This window comes from Haematobia irritans, chromosome 5, assembly GCF_050003625.1.
Source record: "Haematobia irritans isolate KBUSLIRL chromosome 5, ASM5000362v1, whole genome shotgun sequence".
In the NCBI taxonomy this organism is placed as follows: domain Eukaryota; kingdom Metazoa; phylum Arthropoda; class Insecta; order Diptera; family Muscidae; genus Haematobia; species Haematobia irritans.
In genome coordinates, this window is record NC_134401.1 from 120060938 (window position 1) to 120075201 (window position 14264).

Below are 14264 nucleotides of genomic sequence, written 5' to 3' on the forward strand. Positions count from 1 at the left end.
TCGAAAGGCTTATGTATATTTTAAGCATTCAAGTTTCTTATCGAAATTTTATTTTTACATTAAATTTTGTCAAAATTTTATTTTTATTTTTATAGGCCCGCTTCGCTGCGCCTTCCGAAGCGTATTTTGAGAAACATTTTGCATTAACTTAGTCAACTATATCCTTCATGCTGAAAACAAATTCGAAAAGATTTGAATTCTTTTAAACAAACCGGACTACTTGATTTTTCGTTTATAGGTACAAATACGGCGGGAGAGGGTGTACCTTCTTCTATATTTCTTGTGAATTTTAAGTGTGGTTTGTCAAGGAAAGGTATCCTTCTCCTCAACATATCTGAAAATTAAGCACTATATTATAATAACATACAAAAATTTACTGTTTCCCATCCAATAAATCGGAAAAAGCAAAAGTAGTAAAAAATTTTACCACATTAACATTTGCTAAAATGTTGGGAAATGATGCACCCTCAACGTTGGCTGCCAATTTCATGTAAATTTAAGTTCTTTACTAAAAAGAAGTCTGGCAGAAGCCTGTGCAAAAATCATAAAATTATGTACCGAGTTCCCATTTACGGACAACCCTCTACTTTCAATTTAAGAAAAAAACAACGAACAAAAGGGAACCCTCTCCCCACCTTCGCTCCACTGCAACCTGATATCGGACTATCACATACCCTATTTTAATTTCAAAAACTACTCAATGGTCCCTATAAATTCTATAGAAGTAAATCAACAAAATTTATTTCAATTTTCCCCTTCCCCAACCAGATATCGAAAAATCATATGCTAATTTAAAAATCACCTCCTCCCACGTTCCCTGTAAATTTCAAGTAGATCGAAGATATTTAAATTTTCCTCTACTGTTTTAAAGGGACGTCACTTTCCCCGATACAATATCGACAAACACCGTAGTGAGTAGCACCACTAACCTTCCCTGAAAATTCTTGAAACTTTCCTTCTAGTGTTGGGGGGGGGGGGGGAAGTGTCCTTTTCGTTCATAACCTTCCCCCACTGCCTATGTAAATTTCAAGAAAACTTAAGAATTGTTTTTTTTCCAGTTTTAGAGGGGCACCTCCTCCCCGACTAAATATCGAAAAGTGATGTAGCATATCTTTTGTAAACGTCCCAGAAAATGTCAAGCAAATTATAAGCCTAAAAGGGCGGCCTCTCTTCCGTCCAAATATCACAAAATCAGGTATCAACTATTAATATCGTAACCTCTCCCCAGTCCTCTGTAAATTTCAAGTAACTCGGTAAAGTTTAATTGTTTCTCTGTAACATATGTTATGTACTTAAGAGAAGCGGATGTCTCCCTATGCCCTTTTATTTTTATTAAAAAATCAAGAACCTGATATAAATTTCATAACCCATTTTTTCAGTAAAATTTCAGTCGGGGGAGTTTAGTTTTGTTTGTACTTTCAAACAAAAAAATTCGGGCAAAGGGGTGGTCCCCCTCCCCGACCAAATATCGAAAAATAGTGTAGCGGATTTTTGTCTAGATGCCAACCTCAACATTCAATGAAAATTTCAAGCAAATCGCATAATTTTGTTCCAAGTTTCAAAAGGTAGGGCAAGGGGGAGGTCCCCCTCCCCATCCACATATGAAATCATCAGGTACCCCATATTAATTCCATGACCTCACCACATGTTCTCTGTAAATCTCAGATAATTTAGAGAATTTTAGTTTTTTCACTGTACTTAAAAAAAGTCGAACAAAGGGGAGGCCCCCCTCCGCCACAAAATATCGAAATAAAAAGTAGCGGATCTTTGTCTAGATACCAACCCCAATCTTCAATGAAAATTTTATATAGATTTTGTCAAAAAATAATTTTCATAGAAAATTTTGTCAAATTTTTTCATTTCTACAGAAAATTTTGTCAAAATTTTATTTCTATACAAACTTGTGTCGAAATCTTATTTCTACAGAAAATTTTGTCAAAATTTTTATTTCTATAGAAAATTTTCTCAAATTTTTTTATAGAAAATTTTGTCAAAATTTTGGTTTCTATAGAAAATTTTGTCAAGATTTTGTTTCTATTTAAAAATTTGTCAAAATTTTATTTAAATAGAAAATATTGTCAAAATTTGTCACCTACTAAAACATCAAGAATACTACCAAATTGTAAATTTTATTATAATTTTATTTCTATAGAAATTTGTTTAATTTTTTTTTCTATAGAAAATTTTGTCAAATTTTTTTGTTCTTTAAAAAATTTTGTCAAAATTTTTTTCCGTAGAAAATTTTGTCAAAATTTTATTTATATAGAAAATTTTGTCAAAATTTAATTTCTATAGAAAATGTTGTCAAAATTTTATTTCTATTTAATTTAATTTCTATAGAAATTATTGTCAAAATTTTTATTCTATCGAAATTTTTATCCAAATTTTTTTTCTATAGAAAATATTGTCAAAATTCCATTTCTATAGAAAATTTTGTCAAAAATTTATCTCTATAGAAAATTTTGTCAAAATTTTATCTCTATAGAAAATTTTGTCAAAATTTTATCTCTATAGAAAATTTTGTCAAAATTTTATCTCTATAGAAAATTTTGTCAAAATTTTATCTCTAAAGAAAATTTAGTCAAAATTTTATCTCTAGAGAAAATTTTGTCAAAATTTTATCTCTATAGGAAATTTTGTCAAAAATGTATCTCTATAGAAAATTTTGTGAAAATTTTATTTCCATTGAAAATTTTGTCAAAATTTTATTTCCATAGAAAATTTTTTAAAAATTTTATTTTTATAGAAAATGTTGTCAAAATGTTATTTGTATAAAAATTTTTGCCAAAATTTTATTTCTATAGAAAATGTTGTCAAAATTTTATTTGTATAGAAATTTTTGCCAAAATTTTATTTCTATAAAAATTGTATTTCTATAGAAAATTTGTGGAATATCTCTACCAGATAGTTACAAATCTACCATTTTTGGTGGAATATAGCACCCAAAAAATTCCAAAGGTTTGGGATGGTATCAAACATTTTAGCCCACAAAGTCGGGAAGGGTATAATACAGCCGCCCCAAAAGTCACAGGTTATTAGTCGATTTCATAGTATTGCAGAACTTTTTCATTGTCACAATTTAAATTTTTCGTCATGTCATTGATAAAATTATGGCTCAAGTTTCAAATGCTAACCCCATTTAATTTTTCCAACCACTACAGAAGATTGAGTTATCTCAAAACTACCAACTCAATAATTTAGAATTCATGGGATTTTTGAAAAAAGCCATACGTTTTCATTTGTTTGGAGGGACCTAGCATAGGAAAGTGTGTTTGCTTAATTCCATGCCACATAAGCAAGCATGTCCAAAACGAATATTGGATAAATTAGATGGAATTTTTGCATTTTGCACCTACCATTGCAAGTACTCGTACAGGCATCCTCTTATGATGTTCTCATTTTATCTGTCTGTCTGTCTTCGCTTATTTTTCAGGTGCCGGAACGAGTTCGAGCGATGAATGCCAGCATAAAACTTTTGTTAATTGTCCGGGAACCGGTGACAAGAGCCATTTCTGATTATACGCAATTACGCAGTCATGCAGCAACAGCCACATTACCACTAGCCAATGCCGTCAATGAATACCAACAACAACAACAACAACAGTCCCAGCAGCATTCACAGCCACAACAATCGAATTCACCAGCAGCATCATCGTCATCACAGAACTCTGGTAAAATTTCCACGCATTCCATGCTTTATAGCAAATTAAATGCCGGTTACTCTTCATCGCAAACCTACGATAATTTCATTGGTGGTGGTGGTGGTCCAGGCAGTGGAGGTGGTGGCCGCATAGGTGCAGGAGGTGGTTATGTTTATGGTTCTGGTGCCGGTGGAATAAAGGCAAATTCCAATTCGAAAATACGTCAATACGATGGGACCACAACACCCAGTCCATCATTGGCAGCCGCTCAAATTTTGTCAAAGTAAGTTTTTTTCTCCTTTCCTTTTACCAGGATATTCCATTTGAAAACTGTGCAATTATGTTTCGTAGTTTCGTTTTTTTATTTTATTTTTATTTTTTGTCCGAATTGAAGCGAATTTCATGGAGCAATTAACAGACTCAATAGCCATAATGTCACAGACAGAAACATGCAGTATCCAGCATTTCTACGAATGAACGAATAATTCGCGTTTTTTTTTTTTTTTTTTTTTTGGTACATAAGAGCGTATTGCAAACGACATTGACTCATATGTATGGAATCCATAAGTAGCCGATAGCTTTTATAACTAATGCTTTAATGTTTATTATAGTTTTTAGAATTGTAATAAATAATAAATAAATAATAATCCATAAGGACTCATTGAAAAGAAAAAAATCAGTAAATGTGGAGAAATTAACCAGAGGGTGGTTAATTTCTCCACTGTGGACCAGACCAGTTGCGAGCATAACAGCCAATATAGATAGAGGAACTCGGTAGACACTTATGCAGTGAGGCTGATTGTAATGCGGTATATTTTTTCATTAAACTCTCCACCACATGGAAATATTGGCCTCGACCCCGAAAAAATATATACTTCCGAACTAAATAAGCTATCGACTTGAATCTTAGCTACATAGTCACGGTTGTCATTCAAGCCAAAAATAATCTACCAAAATTTTACCAAAAAACTATCAAACAAAAAATCTTAATTTTCAATTTTTTTTCTATAGAAAAATTTCTCATAATTGTATTTCTATTGAAAATTTTCTCAAAATCTTATTTCTATAGAAAATTTTTTAAAAGTTTTATTTCTATTTTGTAAAATTTTATTTCTATGCACAATTTTGTTAAAATTGTATTTCTATAGAAAATTTTGTCAAAATTTTATTTCTATAGAAATTTTTTTAAAAATTTTATTTCTATAGAAAATTTTTTAAAAATTTTGTTTCTATAGAAATTTTTTTAATAATTTTAATTTTTAGAAAATTTTGTCAAAATTATATTTTTATAGAAAATTTTGTCAAAATTTTATTTCTATAGAAAATTTTGTCAAAATTTTATTTCTACAGAAAATTTTGTCAAAATTTTATTTCTATAGATTTTTTTTAATTTTATTTCTATAGAAAATTTTGCCAACATTTTTTTTCTATAGATTTTTTTAAATTTTATTTCTATAGAAAATTTTGTCAACATTTTATTTCTATAGAAAATTATGTCAAAATTTTATTTCTATAGAAAATTTTGTCAAAATTTTATTCATATAGAAAATTTTCTCAAAATTTTATTCATATAGAAAATTTTCTCAAAATTTTATTTCCGTAAAAAATTTTCTGAAAATTTTATTTCTATAGAAAATTTTGTCAACATTTTTTTTCTATAGATTTTTTTTTAATTTTGTTTCTATAGCAAATTTTGTCAAAATTTTATTTCTATACTTTTTTTTTGAATGTTATTTCTATGGAAATTTTTCTCAAAATTTTATTTCTATAGAAAATTTTTCCAAAATTTTATTTCTGTAGAATTTTTTTTAAATGTTATTTCTTTTTTGTCACATTTTATTTCTACAGAATTTTTTTTAAATGTTATTTCTATAGAAAATTTTGTCAAAATTGTATTTCTATAGAAAATTTTATCAAAATTTTATTTCTATAGAAAATTTTGTCAAAATTTTATTTCTATAGAAAATTTTGTCAAAATGTTATTTCTATAGAAAATTTTGTCAAAATTTTATTTCTGTAAAAAATTTTCTCAAAATTTTATTTCTATAGAAAATTTTCTCAAAATTTTATTTCTATAAAAAATTTTCTCAAAATTTTATTTCTATAGAAAATTTTCTCAATATTTTATTTCTATAGAAAATTTTGTCAAAATTTTATTTCTATAAAAAATTTTCTCAAAATTTTATTTCTTTAGAAAATTTTGTCAAAATTTTATTTCTATAGATTTTTTTTAAAGTTTATTTCTATATAAAATTTTGTCAAAATTTTATTTCTATCGAAAATTTTGTTAAAATTTATTTTTTCTATAGAAAATCGTGTATCGGATTAAGTTTAGACCGATTTCACTTGCTGAGGGTATAGAAGGCACACTGATCGTGAAAATTACTTGAAACTCAATGTAAAATTTTCAGATTTTACTTCTCGGGTGACAATCTACAGATTAAAGATTTCAAATCAAGACGTTATTTTGTAATTTTCTTGCACACTTACAAGAGATGTTAATGATTCCTCTAAAACTCAAACAAAAATGGTTCTTATAAATCCAGAATCTGATATAGTCTTCATAGGTAAAATCTTTAAATTTATCTTCGGGAAGTGTACTGGTTGAACTGCTCTGCTTGACCTGTCCTCAAACCTCCCCAGAAATTTCAAAGGAAACCCTAATATTTGATTCTTGATGGTGGGTAATTAAGATTCAGCCTGGCCGAACTTACTGCTGTATATTACAGGTTGGTCTAACAAAGAAAACACATTTTTTGTCAAAATTCGTTTTTATTATTCATCATAGTTCCCTTCAAGAGCGATACAACGATTATAACGACCTTCCAATTTTTTGATACCATTTTGGTAGTACTCCTTCGGTTGTGCCTCAAAATAGGCCTCAGTTTCGGCGATCACCTCTTCATTGTAGCCAAATTTTTTCCCTGCGAGCATCCTTTTGAGGTCTGAGAACAAGAAAAAGTCGCTGGAGGCCAGATCTGGATAATACGGTGGGTGGGGAAGCAATTCGAAGCCCAATTCATGAATTTTTGCCATCGTTCTCAATGACTTGTGGCACGGAGCGTTGTCTTGGAGGAACAACACTTTTGTGTTCTTCATATGGGGCCGTTTTGCCGCGATTTCGACCTTCAAACGATCCAATAACACCATATAATAGTCACTGTTGATGGTTTTTCCCTTCTCAAGATAATCGATAAAAATTATTCCATGCGCATCTCAAAAACCAGAGGCCATTACTTTGCCAGCGGACTTTTGAGTCTTTCCACGCTTCGGATACGGTTCACCGGTCGCTGTCCACTCAGCCGACAGTCGATTGGACTCAGGAGTGTAGTGATGGAGTCATGTTTCATCCATTGTCAAATGTGAGCTCAAGCGGAACCCATTTTGCACAGAGCTTCCGCATATCCAAATATTGATGAATGATATGACCAACACGTTCCTTTGATATCTTTAAGGTCTCTGCTATCTCGATCAACTTCATTTTACGGTCATTCAAAATCATTTTGTGGATTTTTTTGATGTTTTCGTCGGTAACCACCTCTTTCGGGCGCCCACTGCGTTCACCGTCCTCCGTGCTCATTTCACCACGCTTGAATTTTGCATACCAATCAATTATTGTTGATTTCCATGGGGCAGAATCCGGAAACTCATTATGAAGTCAAGTTTTTGATTCCACCGTATTTTTTCCCTTCAGAAAACAGTATTTTATCAAAACACGAAATTTCTTTTTTTCCATTTTTTTCACAATAACAAAAGTTGCTTCACAAAAGACGCTCTATCTCATAAACTTATTGACTTACAGACGTCAAATTTTGACACGAATCATTTGAAGGTTGGTAGTATATAAAAATAATATGCATTTAATACTATCGACGCCATCTATGTGTCAGACCGGGGACTTATCAGCCAACCTGTTACTTGTTTTAGTTCGGATGGTCTTTCAAATGGGTCATATCGGACCGACCCCCATATTTGACTTCCGAAACCTCTTAGAAGAGCAACTTTCATCCCGGTTTAAATTTGTTACGCTTGCGGAGGCTATTGCAAATTTCATCCGATCCGGTTGAATAATCAAGCAAAAATTGGTCAATCAAGAGCAAAAACATGAAGCGAAAAATCTTCTTTATACGCCATTCTGGGTTGACACGTGCTAAGTCTTGTTAAGTTGTCCATGGTCTGCGACCAAAATATTTGTCTGTTTAGGTCTTCAATACTGTCTTTAGGACATTTTACCGGTAATATTAAGGATTTATTTTAACCCCTCGGTAGAGGACTACGAGTGGGTATGGAGCATCAGCCTCTACGGCGGCCAATACCACTCGTGTACTACTTTTGAATATCCTGGAATTTAGGTAATTGAATCATATGCTCCCAAACTCTAATCGAGATGTGTACAGAGTTCAATATTGCCCCAAAATAGGTTCCAGAACACGTGAACATAACAAAACATTTCATTGATATTCGGTGATTTAACACATGCTCCTACAAATGATGCGACTGAATCATTTATTCAAAAACTGAACATCCTGGAATTTAGGTAATTGAATCATATGCTCCCAAACTGTAATCGGGATGTGTAAACAGTTCAATATTGTCCCAAAATAGGTTCCAGAACACGTGAACATAACAAAACATTTCATTGATATTCGGTGATTTAACACATGCTCCTACAAATGATGCGATTGAATCATTTATTCAAAAGCGTTCATAGACTGCAGAAAATCTTCCAAAGATATGTCTTTAGATCTCTCAACGAGATGTCTAAGCAGTTCAATATTCACCTAATGTTGGTTTCTGGTCATAGCAAGGAAGTTTTCTTCCGGAATCATAAACTCATACTCGACGTTCAGAGTCCCCTGATACACTGATACACTCGTGTAGTACTTTTAGACCACCTACTGGAAATGAGACAACTGAATAATCTACTCGAAAATTTTCGACGAGATGGCTAATATTACCCCAATGTGGCTTCATGGCCACGTGAACATGGAAAACAGAGCATTGAAATTTCCTCTCAAATGATGCGACTGAATTATTTACTGAAAAACTGTCATAGACTGCTATAAATTTCTCAATAAGATGTCTAAGCAGTTCACTTACTATGGATTTCTAGTCACGTCAAAAAGGCTCCTTCCGGAATCATAAACCCACATTCTACATTCAGCTTCTACACTCATTTACTACTTTTGAACATCTTCCTTTAAATTAGGCAGGAGGATGGTCAGGAACCTATACCCCAATACAACTGACCTTCAAGTAAGTTTCTAGACAAAACTGGTTACTGGTACTTGTAGGCCGCATTTTCACGCTGTGTCCTGAAATGGCTATGAAGACAACAAATTTAAAATAATTCATGTATATTTCGATACAACCAAATATGCCTTTTGAAAACAAAAACATACAACAACCATGGACAGACATATGAAAATATAAAAACTCATGGCATAATTGACCGGTACTTTATGTTGTTGTTTTTCAAGAGGATATTTATTTTCTGAATGTTAAATTAAATTGCATGCTGGAATATTCATTAACTTTTTTTTCTCTTACTTTTTCCTGAAATGTTACTTATTTTTAATATTTATTTTTATTAATTTTCTTCATTCGTTTTTGGTTTTGTTTTCTGTTTTTCAGCAGATCTTTTGAAGAGTTGGCCATATTTCCCAATGGTACTGTCAACGAATCATATCGCCCTTTAACCATATCCATGTATCATTTACACTTGCATCGATGGCTGGAAGTCTTCCCTAGAGAACAAATTCTGATTGTTAATGGTGATCGTTTGATTGATGACCCTGTGTCGCAGTTGAAGAAAATCGAAACTTTTTTGGGTAAGTTGTAATATTGAATTATTTGTTTTATAATAGTTTAGGATATGGGAAAATTAACAATAGTAATTAGTGGAACATACAATTATTTTTCGTCGGGATCTATTTATCAAAATAGTCTCCTTTCTAACTTGACAATTGTCAATTGGCTCAGTGATGGTCCATCTTTTTTAACCTATCCTAAAACAATTTTTCCATTTTTTGAGCCCAGAAAGGCATTCTTTAAAGTTTGGAAACGTAAGACGAACGAAAGATAACTCATAGCGCCAAACCAGGAGTATATGAGGGATGAGGCAACTTAGTGAAATCTTATTTAAGACGATACGGTATGGTCACCTAGGCAAATATTTGATCAAAAAGGGTGTCAAACTTTTTTCCAGGAGCTTCTTCCAAATATCTGGATACAGGTTTTCGCAGTTGATCTTATCGTGATGCTATATATCCAATATGAGCTAACAAGTATATATGGCCGTAAGTTCGGCTAGGCCGAATTTTATGTACCCTCCACCATGGATTGCGTAGAAACTTCTACGAAATACTGTCATCCACAATCGAATTACTTGGGTTGTGGTATCTTAAAACTTCTTAACATCGACAAAAAAGTTAACAGGTTGGCTGATAAGTCCCCGGCCTGACACATAGATGGCGTCGCTAGTATTAAATGCATATTATTTTTATATAGTACCAACCTTCAAATGATTCGTGTCAAAATTTGACGTCTGTACGTCAATTAGTTTGTGAGATAGAGCGTCTTTTGTGAAGCAACTTTTGTTATTGTGAAAAAATGGAAAAAAGGAATTTCGTGTTTTGATAAAATACTGTTTTCTGAAAGGGAAAAATACTGTGGAATAACAAACTTGACTTCATAATGAGTTTCCGGACTCTGCCCCAGGGAAATCAACAATAATTGATTGGTATGCAAAATTCAAGCATGGTGAAATAAGCACGGAAGACGGTGAACACAGTGGACGCCCGAAAGAGGTGGTTACCGAAGAAAACATCAAAAAAATCCACAAAATGATTTTGAATGACCGTAGAATGAAGTTGATCAAGATAGCAGAGGCCTTAAAGATATCAAAGGAACGTGTTGGTCATATCATTCATCAATATCTGGGTATGCGGAAGCTCTGTGCAAAATGGGTGCACCCGAGTTTTCCCATCGACATGTGACAATGGATGAAACATGGCTCCATCACTACACTCCTGAGTCCAATCGACAGTCGGCTGAGTGGACAGCGACCGGTGAACCGTCTCCGAAGGGTGGAAAGACTCAAAAGTCCGCTGGCAAAGTGATGGCCTCTGTTTTTTGGGATGCGAATGGAATAATTTTTATCGATTATCTTGAGAAGGGAAAACCCATCAACAGTGACTATTATATTGCGTTATTGGAGAGTTTGAAGGTCGAAATCGCGGCAAAACGGCCCCATATGAAGAACACAAAAGTGTTGTTCCACCAAGACAACGCACCGTGCCACTAGTCATTGAGAACGATGGCAAAAATTCATGAATTGGGCTTCGAATTGCTTCCCCACCCACCGTATTCTCCAGATCTGGCCCCCAGTGACTTTTTCGTGTTCTCAGACCTCAAAAGGATGCTCGCAGGGAAAAAATTTGACTGCAATGAAGAGGTGATCTCCGAAACTGAGGCCTATTTTGAGGCAAAACCGAAGGAGTACTATCAAAGAATTGCAAGGTCGTTATAATCGTTGTATCGCTCTTGAAGGGAACTATGTTGAATAATAAAAACGAATTTTGACAAAAACAAAATGTGTTTTTCTTTGTTAGGCCGGGGACTTATCAGCCAACCTGTTAGATAGCTCTGCCCAATGACATCCCGAGTACAAATTGAGAGATAAAATTTTTGATACGATTAGATATGAGTAGATCCGAAAAATGGTAAGATCTAATCATATCAAATTACTATGGATCGGATTTAGATCGGATTACATTCCCCAGTTTTTACACGGGATACTAATTCGAATCCACTTTTATATTGACTAAAATCGAGTACTCAATATCAAAAGTCCATGTTTTGTAGGTTTTAAAGTTTAATTTAGTCGAGTAGTCGATTTTTAACTTTTATATTCCTGGCTATTACTAATTTTCAATAATTTTTCCATACTTTGAAAGAAAGATTTTTTTATTCTGTATATTTATAAGTTTTTTTTTTTTTTTTTTTGAAAAACAATATTTAAATATTAATATATAATCGAAAACAATAAACAATTAAAATTGCCTATAACATTTTCTCTTCGCATCTAGGTATTGAGCATCGCATCACCAGCAATCATTTCTATTTTAATGAAACCAAAGGATTCTATTGCCTGCGCTATGATAGTGGAGATCGTTGTCTACGTGAAACAAAAGGACGAAAACATCCCCATGTTGATCCGGTGGTAATATCGAAATTACGGAAATTCTTTGCTGAACACAATCAAAGATTCTATGAATTGGTTGGAGAAGATTTGGGCTGGCCCGAAGAATAATTTTCCAAAGGAAATGTTATGAATGAAATTCAATGAAGCCTGTAGAGATGTAAGAGGACAAAAAACGAAACTGTCTTTGTACAATATGGTAACCGTTCGTGTAAATTCATTTATCCCAAATTTTGTTGAACTTTTTTTGTAACAAAACCCTTTTTTGTTCAACTTGTAGTTAGCAATTTCAGTGTAAGTTATGTAAAGAATATTTGAAAACAAAACAATGGATAAGCATAAAATGAGTGTAACTCAAAGATATACTAAATATAAAATGTTCTATAAATTATTTTTAATTGTATATTTGCATAAATTAATTTAAGATCCTGCCCATCTACATATCAATCAATCATCAAACACTTGTTATAAAAAGCTTATCTAAACCAAAAATTCAGATAAATTTGATCATTTTATTTATGATATAAAAGCCACAAGCTTATATATAAAACTAAAACTGTAAGAATATTTTCAAGCGCAGCAATTACATATGAAATATAAACAAGGACTGAAATATTAAGAAGTGTAATGTTTTTTATTTTAATTTAATTTTTTTTTTATATCTTTTGTGATAACATTGTCCGGGCGAGGGATTTCATTAGAACATAAAAATTACTGAACTTTTTAAATTAATTATTATATAATATAGTTATAATTAAATTTTAAATTTAAATTATATTTTTTTTTTCGAATTAATTTTTTGCAGATCCATTCGAAGAGGCCAAAAATTCTTAGTCGAATATCTTAAGGCCCTTTAATTTGATATAGGAAATTGGTATCCTGAGAGCCACTGTGGTATAATGGTTATCATGACCGCCATGCTTAAACAGTGATGTGAGTCGAATGTCAATTTCGTCCAAAACCAAAATTTCCTCTCAGTAAAGTTGGTGACATTTCTGAGTGTATCAAAGCTTTTGTATAAATAGTTTCACTGCAATGAAACGACGTTTGGACTCGGCTAAAAATTCCAGCATCCCGGAAAATTTTAAAAGAATTCCCTCTTTCAAGGGAGTGGAAAAATCTGAACTAAAAATATAATATCGGGCAGAACCCTTTTATAAGAGAGAAGTTCACCACTTGTGGTATGACAATGGACTGAAGAGTCTTAGGCTGTGGTCGGGCAGAACCCTTTTATAAGAGAGAAGTTCACCACTTGTGGTATGACAATGCACCCAAAGAAGGATTATGATCACCTCAAACATGTTTTAAGAGCAAAATGTTATTTTTGGGTGGTGACCATGTAACATGGTTTTCGCAACCATGTTATTTTCTCGGAAATCATGTATCTGATTTCGACAAGCAGGTTATATTTGACGAGAAAATAACATTTTAGTTACAAACATGTTACATGGTCACCATACAAAAACAAAATTTTGCTCTTGAAGCATGTTTGAGGTGATCATATACCTTCTCTGCGTGTGGACTGAAGAGTCTAAGGCTGTGGCCACACTATATAAATATTTGACCAAAATGAGTGTCGGACATTTTTCTATGACTATTTACCAAATATCTGAATACGTTTTTTTGGAAAATAATCCTATCGTGACATTATATATCAAATATGAGTAAGAATTATTTTCTAGTTTGTTTTTTGATTTCGAGGTAATATTTTTTGATTTTTGTCAAATATTTGTCCAGTGTGAACGTACCACTATACCAAATCTATCCCAAGTGTCCAAAATTCGGAATGACCACTTCCTAGGTCCTCCAATCCAGTACATCAATCATAGTTTATATCGGTCTATAATTTGGTGTAGAGGAAATTGGTATCTGACTTTTAAAAAATATGCTAAATATTTTTTATAGCTACGACAAGTTCTTTTGCATTCGTCGACATTTTTTAAACGTTTCATATAGGTCCAATTTCAGGTATTAATAAAGATAATTCACATCGCGGATGGCTTTAGTTATGAGCACTATACTCAATTATTCCCCTTCCCTGTGAATGAATTTCACTTCCCACTATACAAGGATGAATTTCACTTCCCACTAACAAGGTTAGCGTTACCATTGTGCCACTTTTTTCAGGAGGGGATCCTTTTCTGGCATACTCTTCCACTTTTTAATTACATTCATTTATGATTTAATATTTTTGTTTTTACATATTTCGATCCCAAATACTTTTAAGATTGCAGATCTAAACGCATTATCAACAAATATTATTCTTATTTTTATACCCTCCACCATAGGATGGGGGGTGTATTAACTTTGTCATTCCGTTTGTAACACATCGAAATATTGCTCTAAGACCCCATAAAGTATATATAATCTGGGTCGTAGTGAAATTCTGAGTCGACCTAAGCATGTCCGTCTGTCCGTCT

General features: G+C 32.5%; 1 protein-coding gene across 2 annotated transcripts in view; it reads left to right on the forward strand.

The window, feature by feature from the left end:
* Positions 1–12466, forward strand: part of Hs3st-A (Heparan sulfate 3-O sulfotransferase-A) — a 291348-nt gene extending 278882 nt beyond the window's left edge. Inside the window, exons 8-10 of one of the 2 annotated variants that reach the window (XM_075311929.1) lie at positions 3434–3924; positions 9276–9472; positions 11732–12466. In XM_075311929.1, coding sequence (XP_075168044.1) covers positions 3434–3924; positions 9276–9472; positions 11732–11955 — 912 coding nt within the window. In that variant the 3' untranslated portion in view covers positions 11956–12466. The remainder of the gene's footprint in view (positions 1–3433; positions 3925–9275; positions 9473–11731) is intronic. The other variant, XM_075311930.1, reaches the window with a different exon arrangement.
* The last annotated feature ends 1798 nt before the right edge of the window (positions 12467–14264 follow it).